Source organism: Monodon monoceros, unplaced genomic scaffold (genome assembly GCF_005190385.1).
Source record: "Monodon monoceros isolate NGI ecotype Baffin Bay Population unplaced genomic scaffold, NGI_Narwhal_1 Super_Scaffold_6, whole genome shotgun sequence".
In the NCBI taxonomy this organism is placed as follows: domain Eukaryota; kingdom Metazoa; phylum Chordata; class Mammalia; order Artiodactyla; family Monodontidae; genus Monodon; species Monodon monoceros.
The window spans coordinates 91,403,750-91,418,116 of record NW_021703783.1 but is presented as its reverse complement, the minus strand read 5'-3'; the positions used below and the strand labels follow the sequence as shown (position 1 = coordinate 91,418,116).

The 14,367-nt window shown below is 52.2% G+C and overlaps 1 protein-coding gene across 2 annotated transcripts; it reads right to left on the bottom strand.

Moving 5' to 3' along the window:
• Nucleotides 1-3,944: 3,944 nt before the first annotated feature.
• On the bottom strand, nucleotides 3,945-6,942 carry LOC114885350 (DNA dC->dU-editing enzyme APOBEC-3A-like). Of its 2 annotated transcripts, none has more exons than XM_029205099.1 (5): nucleotides 6,818-6,942; nucleotides 6,219-6,510; nucleotides 4,980-5,259; nucleotides 4,430-4,545; nucleotides 3,945-4,166 (listed from the first exon to the last, which is right to left on the bottom strand). In XM_029205099.1, the coding sequence occupies exons 1-5, from the start codon at nucleotides 6,844-6,846 to the stop codon at nucleotides 4,152-4,154; spliced, it is 732 nt and encodes a 243-aa protein (XP_029060932.1). In that variant the 5' UTR covers nucleotides 6,847-6,942; the 3' UTR covers nucleotides 3,945-4,151. The 2 variants fall into 2 exon arrangements, with proteins under 2 accessions (XP_029060932.1, XP_029060933.1); XM_029205100.1 differs by having other exon boundaries at nucleotides 6,366-6,510.
• Between the last annotated feature and the right edge of the window lie 7,425 nt (nucleotides 6,943-14,367).

The window sequence follows — 14,367 nt, the reverse complement described above, 5'->3', positions numbered from 1 at the left end:
CTCGGGAGCAGGAACCAGCCTGGCCTGGGTCTCGGCCAGAACCGCTCTGCTGCTGAGGCCCCCAGTGCTGCCTGTCCACCACGTCTCTCTGGGCACCTGGCTGCACGCGGTGTGAGCCAGAATGTGCCGGAAGACTGCATCATCTGTGGATTGAGTGATTTATCAAATGAGTGGTTTCTCCTCTTTTTTATAGTAGCAGCATCATCTGTTGAAGACGAACTCTGTCAAATCGCCCTCAGTACCTGGCGCTTAACTGCACAACAGCCCTCAGTCGGTCCCGATTATTCTCCATATGTTCCAGGTGAGGAGCCCAAGAACCGATCTTTTTCCCTCCGCAGCCCACACTGGCTCAAGTGAAACACCAACAGAAAGTGTGATCTGTGAGTTTTCCCATCAGCCCCTTCTCATGGTAGGACACTGCTAGCATCCATTAAGAAGATGTACAGGCTCTGAAGTTCTGGGGTTTGTCCCATCCTCTTTCTTCCCCTCTGGAATGAGATGTGACGTCTGGAGGTGGGCAGCCATCTGAGGCCCTGAGGAGACAAGTGCCGAGAGCTGAGATTGGGGAGCAGGAACAGCAGGCTGCTCCTTGACAGCATCGCTGAGCAGCTGAGCCAGGCCTGGACCATACTACCCTCCCCACATGGCTTCTTCTGTGAAACAAGCCTGACTTATAGCCCCTCCAGGTAGCTCTGTCCCTGCCCACCCTCCTCCATCCCAGCATCCTGTCCTTAGGTCCCTTGTCCTTCCACCCTTGGTCCTTGGCCCTGCTTTGCTCCTCTCCTCTCCTTTCCTCTCCCCTCCTCTCCCGTCCCCTCCCCCTTCCGGGTCACACTGTTCTATCAGTCCTTCCCTCCGGGGTGCCAGCCCTCCCTGACTTTGTCCCTTCCTCCCTCCTTGGCCTTCATCATCGTCTCTCCCTTATTTTCTATCCCTTCAAGTCTCAAACCAGATGATTCCACTCCCAGCCCCTCACAGTCATTGTGTGAGGTTGTGACACAGTTTGGGCCCCTGACATGTGAGAGAAGTCTGTGAGGAGAGACCTGGGGAGACTTCGCTGTCTGGACGCCTGTGCAGGACAACCAGCTGTCAGGGGCTGACTCAGCTCAGTTCAGGCCCGACAGAATCAGTGGCAGGAGAGAAATCTAGTGCCTGAGATGGGTCCTGCTTGGGTCCATGTACTGTGCAGGGACCAGTTCATCACCTGTGCAGGAAAGCACCTCCCTCTGGCTTCCCCTACAGGGCGGTAGAATTAGGAGTGGTGTGGGGCTGAAGTAATTCCTGGTGTTCACCCGACTGCTGATTTGAGATTTCCCTTCCAGTATTTAGACTCATTCTTTCTCTTCTCCTGTCTCATGGTCTGTCATTTCAAAACAGTATTGTTGGCAGGGTGATAGGTTGTCAATGCCTGTAGATTTTTTTTTTAACATCTTTATTGGAGTATAATTACTTTACAATGGTGTGTTAGTTTCTGCTTTATAACAAAATGAAACAGTTATACATATACATATATCCTCATATCTCTTCCCTCTTGCGTCTTCCTCCCTCCCACCCTCCCTATCCCACCCTTCTAGGTGGTCACAAAGCACCGAGCTGATCTCCCTGTGCTATGCGGCTGCTTCCCACTAGCTATCTATTTTACATTTGGTAGTATATATATGTCCATGCCACTCTTTCACTTCGTCCCAGCTTACCCTTCTACCCTCCCCATATCCTCAAGTCCATTCTCTAGTAGGTCTGCGTCTTTATTCCCGTCTTGTCCATAGGTTCTTCATGACCATTTTTTTTTCTTAGACTCCATATATATGTGTTAGCATATGGTATTTGTTTTTCTCTTTCTGACTTACTTCACTCTGTATGACAGACTCTAGGTCCATCCACCTCACTACAAATAACTCAATTTCATTTCTTTTTATGGCTGAGTAATATTCCATTGTATATATGTGCCACATCTTCTTTATCCATTCATCTGCCAATGGACACTTAGGTTGCTTCCATGTCCTGGCTATTGTAAATAGAGTTGCAATGAACATTGTGGTACATGACTCTTTTTGAATTATGGTTTTCTCAGGGTATATGCCCAGTAGTGGGATTGCTGGGTCGTATGGTAGTTCTATTTTTAGTTCTTTAAGGGACCTCCATACTGTTCTCCATAATGGCTGTATCAATTTACATTCCCACCAACAGTGCGAGAGGGTTCCCTTTTCTCCACACCCTCTCCAGCATTTATTGTTTGTAGATTTTTTGACGATGGCCATTCTGACGGTGTGAGATGATATCTCATTGTAGTTTTGATTTGCATTTCTCTAATGATTAATGATGTTGAACATTCTTTCGTGTATTTGTTGGCAATCTGTATATCTTCTTTGGAGAAATGTCTATTTAGGTCTTCTGCCCATTTTTGGATTGGGTTGTTTGTTTTTTTGATATTGAGCTGCATGAGCTGCTTGTAAATTTTGGAGATTAATCCTTTGTCAGTTGCTTCGTTTGCAAATATTTTCTCCCACTCTGAGGGTTGTCTTTTCGTCATGTTTATGGTTTCCTTTGTTGTGCAAAAGCTTTTAAGTTTCATCAGATCCCACTTGTTTACTTTTGTTTTTATTTCCGTTTTTCTAGGAGGTGGGTCAAAAAGGATCTTGCTATGATTTATGCCATGGCTTGTTCTGCCTATGTTTTCCTCTAAGAGTTTAATAGTGTCTGGCCTTACATTTAGGTCTCTAATCCATTTTGAGTTTATTTTTGTGTATGGTGTTAGGGAGTGTTCTAAATTCATGCTTTTACATGTAGCTGTCCAGTTTTCCCAGCACCACTTATTGAAGAGGCTGTCTTTTCTCCACTGTATATTCTTGTCTCCTTTATCAAAGATAAGGTGACCATATGTGCGTGGGTTTATCTCTGGGCTTTCTATCCTGTTCCATTAATCTATATGTCTGTTTTTGTGCCAGTACCATACTGTCTTGGTTACTGTAGCTTTGCAGTATAGTCTGAAGTTAGGGAGCCTGATTCCTCCAGCTCCGTTTTTCTTTCTCATGATTGCTTTGGCTATTCAGGGTCTTTTGTGTTTCCATACAAATTGTGAGATTTTTTTGTTCTAGTTCTGTGAAAAATGTCAGTGATAGTTTGATAGGGATGGCATTGAATCTGTAGATTGCTTTGGGTAGTATAGTCATTTTCACAATGTTGATTCTTCCAATCCAAGAACATGGTATACCTCTCCATCTATTTGTATCATCTTTATTTCATCAGTGTCTTATAATTTTCTGCGCACAGATCTTTTGTCTACTTAGGTAGGTTTATTCCTAGATATTTTATTCTTTTTGTTGCAATGGTAAATGGGAGTGTTTTCTTAATTTCACTTTCAGATTTTTCATCATTAGGGTATACTGTAGATTTTTGAATCCTAGATTCCCCTCCTACAAGATTTAGTTGATTTTTACGCACTCCAGCAGGAATTAGTGTGACCACTATACCTCCACTCCACCATGAATCAGATCCACTACAAAAGAGAAAGGCATCTGCATGTCTGCAACTTTTAATAAACTACTTGTAGTTCATGATACATTTACTGAGGAAAAATATTTGGTGGAAGATTCTTAATATTTCATTTTATTGCTTTGGATTTAAAATCAATTAAAATATCCATTTCTCTAAAAATCGAAAACTATTCTGATAATATTGAATAGAATCTTACTGATGTAGATTGGAACATAATATAGGTTTGAATGAAAAGTAAATCTACCCAGATTGTTTTTGTTTTTTGTTTTATTTTGTTTTGTTTTGTGGTACGTGGGCCTCTCACTGTTGCGGCCTCTCCCGTTGCGGAACACAGGCTCCAGACGCGCAGGCTCAGCGGCCATGGCTCACGGGCGCAGCCGCTCCGCGGCATGTGGCATCTTCCCGGACCGGGGCACGAACCCGTGTGCCCTGCATCGGCAGGCAGACTCTCAACCACTGCGCCACCAGGGAAGCCCCCAGATTGTTGTGTTTTTTTTTAAACTCTTTATTGTGAGCCATTTGCCTTTCACTGGTTTCTTTGGATCAATCTGGAGAGGGTAGCAAATGACATGTTTATATTTCTCAAAAAAAGCTGTTTTTTTTCTCCTGTTCAACAGAGGTCTCCTGACTTCTTTAGAGAGGTTGACGTCCAGCCTTCAGTTTTCCTGCATCTAGGACGGGAGCAGGGAGTGAGACAGTTGGAAGATGCAACAAAAACCGAGAGGAGGTCTGGGGAGTGTTACAAAGATGGGGAAGAAAGGAGGGACACAGCAAGTGAGAAAGTAGAGGGACCGCATGAGAAGGGAAGGAAAGGATGGAGCTGGCACCCCAGGAGGGAGCAGGTCACCCAAAGGAGGCTCTGAGAGGAGGAAAAAGCCACAGGGAGAGGAGAGGACGGAGGAGGTCCAGGGAAGCAGCAGGAAGGAGCCCTCACCTGGAGAATCACCTGCAGGTTGTTACATAGATGTTGACTCTCTACTTCCAGCCCATCCCAGGGCTGAAAGGGTCTATCCTGGTGGTCCACAAAGTTTTCCCAGCAGTGCTCAAACTCTGAGACGGAACAGGGGAGAGAAAGGTGAACTCCAGTCTGGGGAAGGGTTGGGGCCACAGGGCTGAAATGACTCTTCGGGACAGACTTTCCCCTTCATAATTCCACTTCTTCCTCTCTCCTTCCTCCTGGGGACTCAATAGCTTACCCCTCCAGCTCTTTCTTGCAACTGGAATTTGAGCCAGCTCAATTCTCCTTTCTGGAAGTCCCCTAGTCTTTCTTGCATATCCACCCACTCCCCTTCTTCCCCTCCCCGAACCAGCTCTGCTCCCCCGAACTCTCTCTTCCCATAAACTCCTTCCAGAGTCTAGCATCACCTCTCAGGCAGCACACAAAGGCCTCTCTACCAGGGATTCCCACCCTACCCGCCCCTTTCTAGCAACTTCCCACAGGCCTCTCCCTGCCGCCACCCCACCCCCAGGAGACCCATGCTGACCCTTAGAGGTCATGATGGCGATTTGGGCCCCAGCCGCCTGCAGTTTGCGCAGCCCAGCCTTATAACCGGGGAGGCTATAGATGCGGGAGGCGAAGATGTGCAGGCTCAAGTGGCTGTTCTCCCCCAGGAAAGTAGCCAGTTTCTGGGCACAGGAATGACAAGGGGTCCAGGAGATGAAACAGGTGAGCCTGTAGTGCAGCCCCCGGTCCAAATTCCAAGAACGGATCAGGTCCAGGAAGTAGCTCTCCGCATGGCAGGGCTTCCCTGGTTCGTTAGCACCCTACATAGAAGAGGAAGAAAAGTGGACGGGGTTGGGGCAGGACGAGGCCAGAGTAGGCAGGTGGGTGAGGCACTGACCTCCAGCACGCGGGCAAAGCCTCAGCACCAAGTGAATGATATTTCAATGCAGCGTTTACATGATTCAAAGTAACGCAAAACTCCATGAGAGACACAGTATCAGTGTTTTACAAAAAGCTCGGTGAGCAGTGATGACTTGTTATCGGCCCTCGGCTCCCTGTGGCTCTGCATAGCACTGAAACCCATCAGTCTTCATGCAAATGTTGATGTTTTGTTCATCATAGAATTGCGTTAATTTTGATTTTTAAACTATTGCCTTAAAATGTGACTCATCTTGATTTCTGAGTTTTCTGGAGCGCCTCTTATTTTGTGCCCGAGGTAGGGCCTTCAGGAGCCTCACCTAGTCCAGCCCTGCAGAGAGGAGGCCAGGGGAGCTCCCACGCTGGCCTCCTGCCATGGAAGTGGGTGTTTCCTCCCTGGAGCGACTCACCCTGCTCTCCAGCTCCCCCTCTACCCCACCCCACATGTGCACCAAAACTTCTACAATCTTCTACTCTGGGCCTCACCCTGTGCTGAGCCCGAGGCTGAGGGGCGTCCTTGGGCTAAGGACAGCTGGCAGTGGGCTTGCAGGGATCAGCGCCCTTGGCAAGATCTCTCAAGCAGTGGGCAGGGGTCCTGCTGGGCCCGTCTAAGTCCACAGTGACTGAGGAAGAAATCGGGCTCTCTAGCCAGAGCCATCCCCCGGGCGGAATCCGGGGAAGAACCCGGCCCCTTGTCCAGATGCCTTTCCCTCTGTCCCAACCCCTCCCCAGAGGCACAGCAGGAGAGGAGTAGCCTAGTCCTAGAGCCTGGGGTGACATTGGAGGTACCAGGCCCTGGATTGCTGTGATTGGCTTATGACATGTGGCTCAGAGCTGCCAGCCACACAGCAAGGGTCCTCACCTGATTCCAAGCAGAGCAGCAGTAGCAACGGCAGGGACCGGGGGTGAGAGAGCTTGTGGGACATCCTGTGTGCAACTGACAACCTTCTACCCTGAGTGTCCCACAATAGGGAGGCCCTGCCTGCTGCGGGCAGGCTGGGTCAGTCACCTTGTTGTGCACGAAGCCCTTTTTCTCGTCCAGAGGGACCCTAGTGTCACCATCCAGGATCTCCACCTTGTAGCACAGGTAGGTCTTACGAGGGTTTATCTGATTCATGAAGTTCTCAGTGAAGGTGTTTTCATCCAACAGGCATCTACGGTAAAAGGCGGGAGAAGCCCGAAGACACGGGGCTCCTTCTGGGACTGTCCAGCGCTCCTCTCCTCCCCGCACACCCTTTCCCTCTGCACCCCACATCTCTGCTGGAGCCACGAGTCCTCCCCCTCTGACCCCCACTGGGCGCTCCCAGGGAATTCAGGATCTCCCCCCAGGAGCGATGCAAGATGCTCAGAGCCTCAGTGAAGACCTGACCCTCTGCCCAAAGTCGGACTGGGTCACGGCCTCTCCCCACCGTCCCGCCCCTGTCCTAGCTCCCACTGCCCCGCTCCCCTGTAGCGTGGTACCTGGTCCAGGGTGCTGTGCTGGCCTCCATGAGTCAGTTTCTTCACCGTCCCTGGCTCTGAGTCTTCTGTTTCTGTGCTCGGTCACAGCCTGTGGCCTCCTACAAGCACCAGGAGCCTCCTACAAGCACCAGGCCTCCTCTTCAAGTACCAGGAGCCTTATATACAATCAGAGCGCCTGGAAACCGCTGTGTCAGCAGAGTTGGGCCTCACCCCTTCCTGAACTCTGGCCACTCATGACACCGTGAACTTCTCCGCCCAAACGTCATACGTTCACAGAGAAGTTTAAGTTTCTTTTTCCCTGTTCTGACAAAGGCCCGACTTGGATGCCACCAGGACTGACCATGGGCCAGTGAGGTCTGCGAGAGTGCGGTCATCTGGGCAGCAGGGACCAGCAAGGCGGGCGGTGAGGGGACAGATGAAAGGACAGGTGTCCGTACCCTGGAGGACAAGCTCCATGGCGGCCCATCGCTGAGTCTCCTGCACGGGCTGTGGCCTGGCGCAGGCTCCCTGGGGCCCGCTGGGCTGAGGGACCCGTGGGGCGCTCAGTGGGGAGGGGAGAAGTTGCTCGGACAGGCAGGCAGCCGCCTTCATCCTTGGGGAAGGGAAGGGAAGGGGAGAAACCTGGGCCGAGCTCTCCTTAGGAGCCCCCCGTGCAGGGCCAGCCGACTGGCCATGGAGTATTTTCACCCCATTACACAGAGGAGAAGAGAAAGGCTCCCGGAGGGACCAGGCTGGACCAGGACCACGCAGGGACACATGGCTGTGGGACGTACTTCGGCCTCAGAAAGCGTGGCCGCCCATGCTCTTGCTGTCCCCCTCCAGGCCCGAGGAATGTGGTGACTGTGTCTTCCAGCCCCAAGTGGGACCCTGGTCCTAGCTGGCCCTGTTTGTCCCCGAGGGGCTGCCCCCTGTCCCACTGACTCCCCATCCGGCTCCTCTTAGAGCCCCTGTCCTGGCCCAGCGCTCCTCCCAGGGGAGCTGGCTACCAGCCCGCCCTGCCCCGAAGCCCAGCCTGGCCACCTGCACGGGAACCAGGCTGCTGACCTACATCCTCAGGGAGGAAACTCAGCACAGTGTCCCCTCCTTCTCGGGTGGGTGCCCCTCCTCATGGAGGGTGCCCTCCACCCCGCCCTCACCCTGGGCTGGGGCCCCTCTGTCACCTCTGCCCTCTAGACCTGGTCCCCTGGAGAACAGACACTGTCCCCCAGGTGGTGGCTCAGCCCCCATTTTTGTGACAGGTGGTTTCTGGGTGAGAACGGCCCTGGGGTGTGGGGTGTCCTGAGCAGTGCCCACACTTCCCAGGTCACGGTCTTCACACCCAGCAGCCTCCAGTCCTCCTGAGCAGGAGACAGGGTCTCTACGAGGACCGGGGTAACAGAGACCCGGCTGGGATCCCTGAGAATCTCCCCAAAACCATCCCCCAACTCTTGCCTTCCAGGGAGGGAGAATGTGGTCCTGATCCAGACCAAGCTCTCCTCTCGCACCGCTACAAAGTCTCCTCGTCACTCAACTCACTAAGTTCTTCTGGTTCCCCTGTGCCCCCGTAGATTTCTGAGGGAGGTCTCTGGTGCAGGAAGCCCCGTGCTGATGTGATGATGAGATGAAAGTGTGCAGCTCACCTCAGTCCATCAGGTAAGAAGAAAGAAGAAAAGAGGTCCTGTCTTTTCTGGGAAATGACAGCCCCTCCCCTATGTCTGCCTCTGTCACGTAGAGTAAAAATGTGGGGAAATTCCTACACCCTGCTGGAGTTCTCCACCAAAGTGTGGGAAGATCCCAGAAGGGAAGGCAGGACCTAGGTCCACCAGTGAGGGAGGGTGCGTGTGGGGAGAGTGGCCCCCTGAGCAGGTGCAGACTGTGCTGGGATATGCCCCGTTCCCCCGTTCCTCCATCAGGAAAACTGGGAACAGGGCTGGATGCCCCGGGGGAGACCAGACTGGGGTCAGAGAGACAGACAGGGCCAAAGGACCCTGGGGAAGGGGGCGGGGCTGCTCAGCCTGAGTGCCTCAGGGACTGGAGTGAATGATCCTGAAGTTTCTGGAGTCCTGGCCAGGCTGCTCTGTGCAAGGTCCCAGCTCTGCCCTCCTGAGGGTGCCCTTTGCTCCCTAGAGAGGGATGGAGGAGAGGCTGCCTGTGCCCAGCCCGGCTCTCGGAAGTCCCCAGGCTGTGTCATGTCCCAAGCACATCAGGGTCCCTGTGTCATAGGCGAAACTCTGAGACCAGGGCCTGGGGAGATGGGCCCTTGGGAATGGGGGCCCTGGGGTGATGGAAGCACGTCTGCCAGGAGCCTGCCCTCTGACAGCACGGGGTGGGGGCCCTTCTCCCAGTGTAAGCCCACCTGTCCACTGGGGTTGCACCCTTTGCCCACAGGGCATATACTTTGTGGATTTTTGGGTCACTTCAAGGAATGGAGTGGGGAGACGGGGAGGAGGGGCTGCTGTTGGAGCCCAGAAACCAAAACCAAAGGAGGAGATTTGATGATGAGTTTCTTCCCAGAAACCACCCTTGGGAAGTGTCAACATCCTCTGGTCTTCTTCAGAGCTGAGGTATTTGGGTGTGTCTGGGGAACCCGAATGTGTTTCCTTTTTGCTAAGTCACTCTGTGTGTGTGTGTGTGTTTGTGTTCCTTGTGGGTCAGGACCATGGTTAGTTCTGTGTGCTCAGTCTCTCTCTGTGTGTGTGTGTGTGTGTGTGTGTGTTTGTGTTCCTTGTGGGTCAGGACCATGGTTAGTTCTGTGTGCTCAGGCACAGTTGTGTGCCAGGCCTGATCTTTGTCATATATGTGGTACCTGAGGTCCCACAGGACATCCTGAGGTGGGACCACCGGCTGTAACCAAGCAAATAAGCCATAAGTCCCAGGCAGGAAGCAGTGCAGAAGGCCCTGGGACAGACACAGCTGAGCCAGGCCCGACTCCTCTGTGGTCCCAGCACTGTGGTCCGTGTCTGCTCCCCGAGGCTCCTGCCCCAGGGCTGCAAGCCAGGGTCCCACTTGGGGCTGGAAGACTCAGTCACCACATTCCTCGGGCCTGGAGGGGGACAGCAAGAGCATGGGAGGCCACGCTTTCTGAGGCCGAAGTACATCCCACAGCCACGTGTCCCTGCGTGGTCCTGGTCCAGCGTGGTCCCTCCGGGAGCCTTTCTCTTCTCCTCTGTGTAATGGGGTAAAAATACTCCATGGCCAGTCGGCTGGCCCTGCACGGGGGGCTCCTAAGGAGAGCTCGGCCCAGGTTTCTCCCCTTCCCTTCCCTTCCCCAAGGATGAAGGCAGCTGCCTACCTGTCCGAGCAGCTTCTCCCCTCCCCACTGAGCGCCCCACGGGTCCCTCAGCCCAGCGGCCCCGGGGAGCCTGCGCCAGGCCACGGCCCGTGCTGGCTGCTGCAGGAGACTCAGCGATGGGCCGCCATGGAGCTTGTCCTCCAGGGTACGGACACCTGTCCTTTCGTCTGTCCCCTCACCGCCTGCCTTGCCGGTCCCTGCTGCCCAGATGACCGCACTCTCGCAGACCTCACTGGCCCATGGTCAGTCTTGGTGGCATCCAAGTCGGGCCTTTGTCAGAACAGGGAAATCAAAACCTATTCGTATTAGAATCGGCCAAACTGAAGGGCAAGGGGCAGGCGTGCATGACCGTGGGGGAGTGGCGGTGTGGGGCTAGTGACAATTGTCCTCGTGGGTAGACGGCTGCCTGAGGATGGACCGGCGGTAGGAGGCAGTGTCCTCACTCCTCACAAGCACTAGGCTTCAGTGAGCATCGGATGAGCTCCACAAATGTAATACGGAATGAAAGATGTCACATATGAAGGAGTGCATTCTGATTCCATCTATATGAAGTTCAAACTCAGACAAAGTCAGTCTATGATCATAGAAGTCCTAATATGTGTTCCCTCTGGATGGGGGATGGCAGGGAGGGGACACGAGGGAGTCCCCACCTGGGATTCTAGAAGTAGCCCCACCTCAGTCTGGGTGGTGGTTACACTGCCTAGAAACCTAAGATTTTGCACCTAACTGTAAGTTATACCCCAATTTTTAAAAAGTTACGAAGCCTGTATTTTTAATAAGGAAAAAGTTTTCCTAAAAGACATAAATGTAATGTCCCAAATAAATTGATAGAAATGCAAAACAAACAGAATCACCATGATTGCTCTCAGGGTTTTTCGTTTTCTTTTTAATGAGGAAAAAAAGGGCTGTTTATGTCCAAATGACAGACTAAATGTGGTTGAAAGTGAAGAAGTGAGAGAGAAATGAGGAAGGGAGGCGGTCCTTGCAATATACTAAAAACTAGAAAAGGGATAAAGCCACTGTCATCAAAAGAGTGTGGTGTCATCCAGGACCCAAAATAGACGTGAGAACACTGCAAAGAAACACATACAAGTATATCTGGGAACCTAAATGATGACAAAGGTGGAGTGGCAATGCGGTGGGGGCAAGGTGGGCATCATTCATTTAATGTTGTCAGCTGAACGCGAAATAAATCCTCATGGCGCCTCCACTGTGAAGCAAGATTCTCCTACACCGCTGCTCCTATTCAACTCTCTCAGCCCCCTGCCATCCCCACCCCAGCTTTCCCCAAACCAACAGAGGAAGAAAGGCCCCCTCCCCTCCCCTCCCCATCTAGAAACCTGTCTGCCTCGGTACTCACATTCATTCACCCAACGCAGATTTTATTGAGCACCTACTAGGTGCCACCTGCTACCCTAGGGGCTGGATGAAGTTTAAGCAAAAGAGACAAGATTGACTCCATGATCCACCCATTCAAAGCCCAACCTTCCGTCTGTGCTCTGGGGCTCACACCCTCTCTCTTCCAGTGGGTTTCTCTTCTGTGGTTTTCCACATCATGCCCAGCACGACTGGATCATTCCCATTAGCAAACCACACGCTCAGGTACCTCCCACCTTTAAAAACAAACACTCTCCTTTGAGTCACATCTCCCTCCATTCTCTTCGCTCCTTCATGGAGAAAAATAGACGTAAATAAATAAACTTCTATCAGAAAGTTTTATGCATGTTCTATTCTGCATGTTTTGCTTCCTGCCCACCTGTCTGCTTTCCTCCCATGACATTCCCTCTCCCCACCACTCCAGAGAACCTGCTCTCGATAAGGTCACCGATGATCCCCGTGTTGCCAGAAGAAAGGGATAGTTCGGGACTCCCCTGGTGGTCCGGTGGTTAAGACTCCGCGCTTCCACTGCAAGGGGCGCAGTTTCGATCCCTGGTCAGGGAACTAAGAGACCACATGCCGCACAGCACAGGCCCCTAAAAGAAAAAGAAGAAAGGGATATTTTCCAGTGATCCTCTTGCCCCTCCAGCCAGCAGCAAGTGACATAGCTGAGCATAACCTCCTTCCTGAGACACGCTGCTCCCCCACTGCGGTGACCACCCTGCCCCATGGTTTTCCCCCTCTTTCTGCTCACCTGCCAGCTTCTCTCCTCTCCTGGGTGATCCGGCCCCTCCCCCTGTGCATCCCACCACCTCCCTAGGAGACTCAGCCTGCTCCCCGGGCACGCGGCCCACGTCTCCCGTCCTGCTGCTGCCCCGAGCTCCACACTCAGGTACCAGCTTCCTACCAGACATCTGCCCGGCACTGCACACTTAACCTTCCCCACAGACTTTTTTGTGGGATATTTTCCCCCAAAGCTCATTTTCCTCAGATTCCCCCAGCGCTATAAAGGATATCGCTATCTACCCAGCGAGTGGTGAGCTTGAGCCCAGACCCAGCGGAAGATCTTGATTCCTCTTCTCCGTAACAGCTAATCCATAACCAAGTCCTCGTGATCGGTGTTGCCGTCAAACTCACTGTTAATCTCCATCCCCACGGCCTCCGCTGTCACCTGTCACTGGGCTGATGGATGAAACTTCCTGTTTCCTTACCCCCTCAAAACACACACACACACACACACACACACACACACACACAGTGTCTTTTTTTTTGGCTGCACAGCATGCGGGATCTTAGTTCATCAACCAGGGATCGAACCCATGCTTCCTGCAGTGGAAGTGTGGATTCTTAACCACTGGACCACCGGGGAAGTCCCACAGACTCTTGTACTCAGCATATGATCTAAACTCCTGCCTATGACCAGCTGCCACCACCTCCCTGCCCCCAAACTTTGCTCCCCAGACACACCGCTCTTTTCTGCTTCCTTCCTGCCTCAGGGCTTTTGCACTTGGGTTATCTCTGCCTGGAAAGCTCTTCCCCCATGGTCCTCCCAGGGCTAACTTTTTCTCATCCTTTCTGTCCCGGTGCAGAAGGTACCAGCTCTGTGCACCCCATTTAAACAGCTCCCCACCTTCTGTTCGTCTCTATTACAGCATCCTGTTTATCCCTTCCGCAATTGCCTCGATCTGGAATTATCTTATCTGTTCCCATATTTTCTTATTTCCTTTGTGTCTCCCGCCATCATGACATCATCCCCTTGTAGTCTGGAGCCCCCTACACCTTACTCAAGTTTGTACCCAGCGCCTTGGACCAAGCCTACCTCCGCAGTAGGTACTCAATTAATATTAGTCAAAAGAATGAACACACATAAAAACTGAATAAATAAAGTGATGGGGAAATGAAATACACATTTTTTCTTCCTCCACAGAAGAGGGAGATTAGAGAGGAGGAGGGTTGGTGATGAGAGAGAGGCTCTAAGCTTTCCCATGAGATATCTCTGTACTACTTGACTTGTTGCATTAAGCAAGCACTTTGTAAATCATTAAATGCTAATAAAATCGCTGCGGAAGAAGAGGTTTCCAGGCTGACAAAGGTAGGGAGAGCCAGGTTCAGGCTGCCAGGGCCAAAGTCCACCTGGGCATCAAATACCGCCTATAAATACATGGCTGGGAGAAGGAATTCCGGTCCAGAGACAACTGTCAGCGCCCCACATAGGAAACAGGACAGTAAAGCATTGCTTCACCCGGTGTGATAGAATAAACCTCTCTCCTGTCCCCGGGTTATGAAAAGAGAAACAAAACCACACAACACAATGAAAGGAGACGGGTAGTGGGAGATGAGCCCCTGAAAACTGGACCCCAAATGATGACAAGTCAGGATTTGTTAGTTGTCCCAGCAAAGGGTTTTCAGTAAAACCCAGATTAAATTCTGAGCTCTGGAGAGCGTTTCCATGTTAGCATGTCCAAACTCCCTGCTTTCCGCCCCTCCCTGTGGCTGGTCCTCCGTGCAAGAAGAGGTTGCAAGGAAGGCGAAGTAGGGGTTACGTATTGGACGTGTTGTAGATTGGATATTATGTAGAAGGATGTGGTCGAGGATGAGGAATCCACGGTGAGGCCCAGGTCTCCCTCCCCATCCTCCCGGGCAATGTCATCTTTTCTCTGCTTCCCGGGTTTCCCAGGTGGTGAAGTTGGCTCCTTCCCCCGAGAGCTCCTCCTCTCCTCCTGGGCTCTCCCTGGATCTTCTCCAGAACAGCCCTGGCCGCCTGCCCTCCCTCTGGGCTCCTTCCCCCCAGGAATGGACCCTGTCCCTGGGGCCGGCTGTGACTGATCTGTTGAGGCCCCCAAATCAGCTTCTCCAGCCCAACCCCCTCCAGGCTCCTGGCCTGGGCTTTGTGTCACCCTGG

What these genes read in the sequence shown, in the direction of transcription:
- LOC114885350 (XM_029205099.1), bottom strand. Translation starts at nt 6,846, where the DNA reads ATGGAGGCCAGCACAGCACCCTGGACCAG. An exon ending in AGCACAGCACCCTGGACCAG is followed by an intron (nt 6,511 to 6,817) that starts GTACCACGCTAC and finishes CTTTTACCGTAG; the next exon opens with ATGCCTGTTGGATGAAAACA. An exon ending in GCTGCTCTGCTTGGAATCAG is followed by an intron (nt 5,260 to 6,218) that starts GTGAGGACCCTT and finishes TCTTCTATGTAG; the next exon opens with GGTGCTAACGAACCAGGGAA.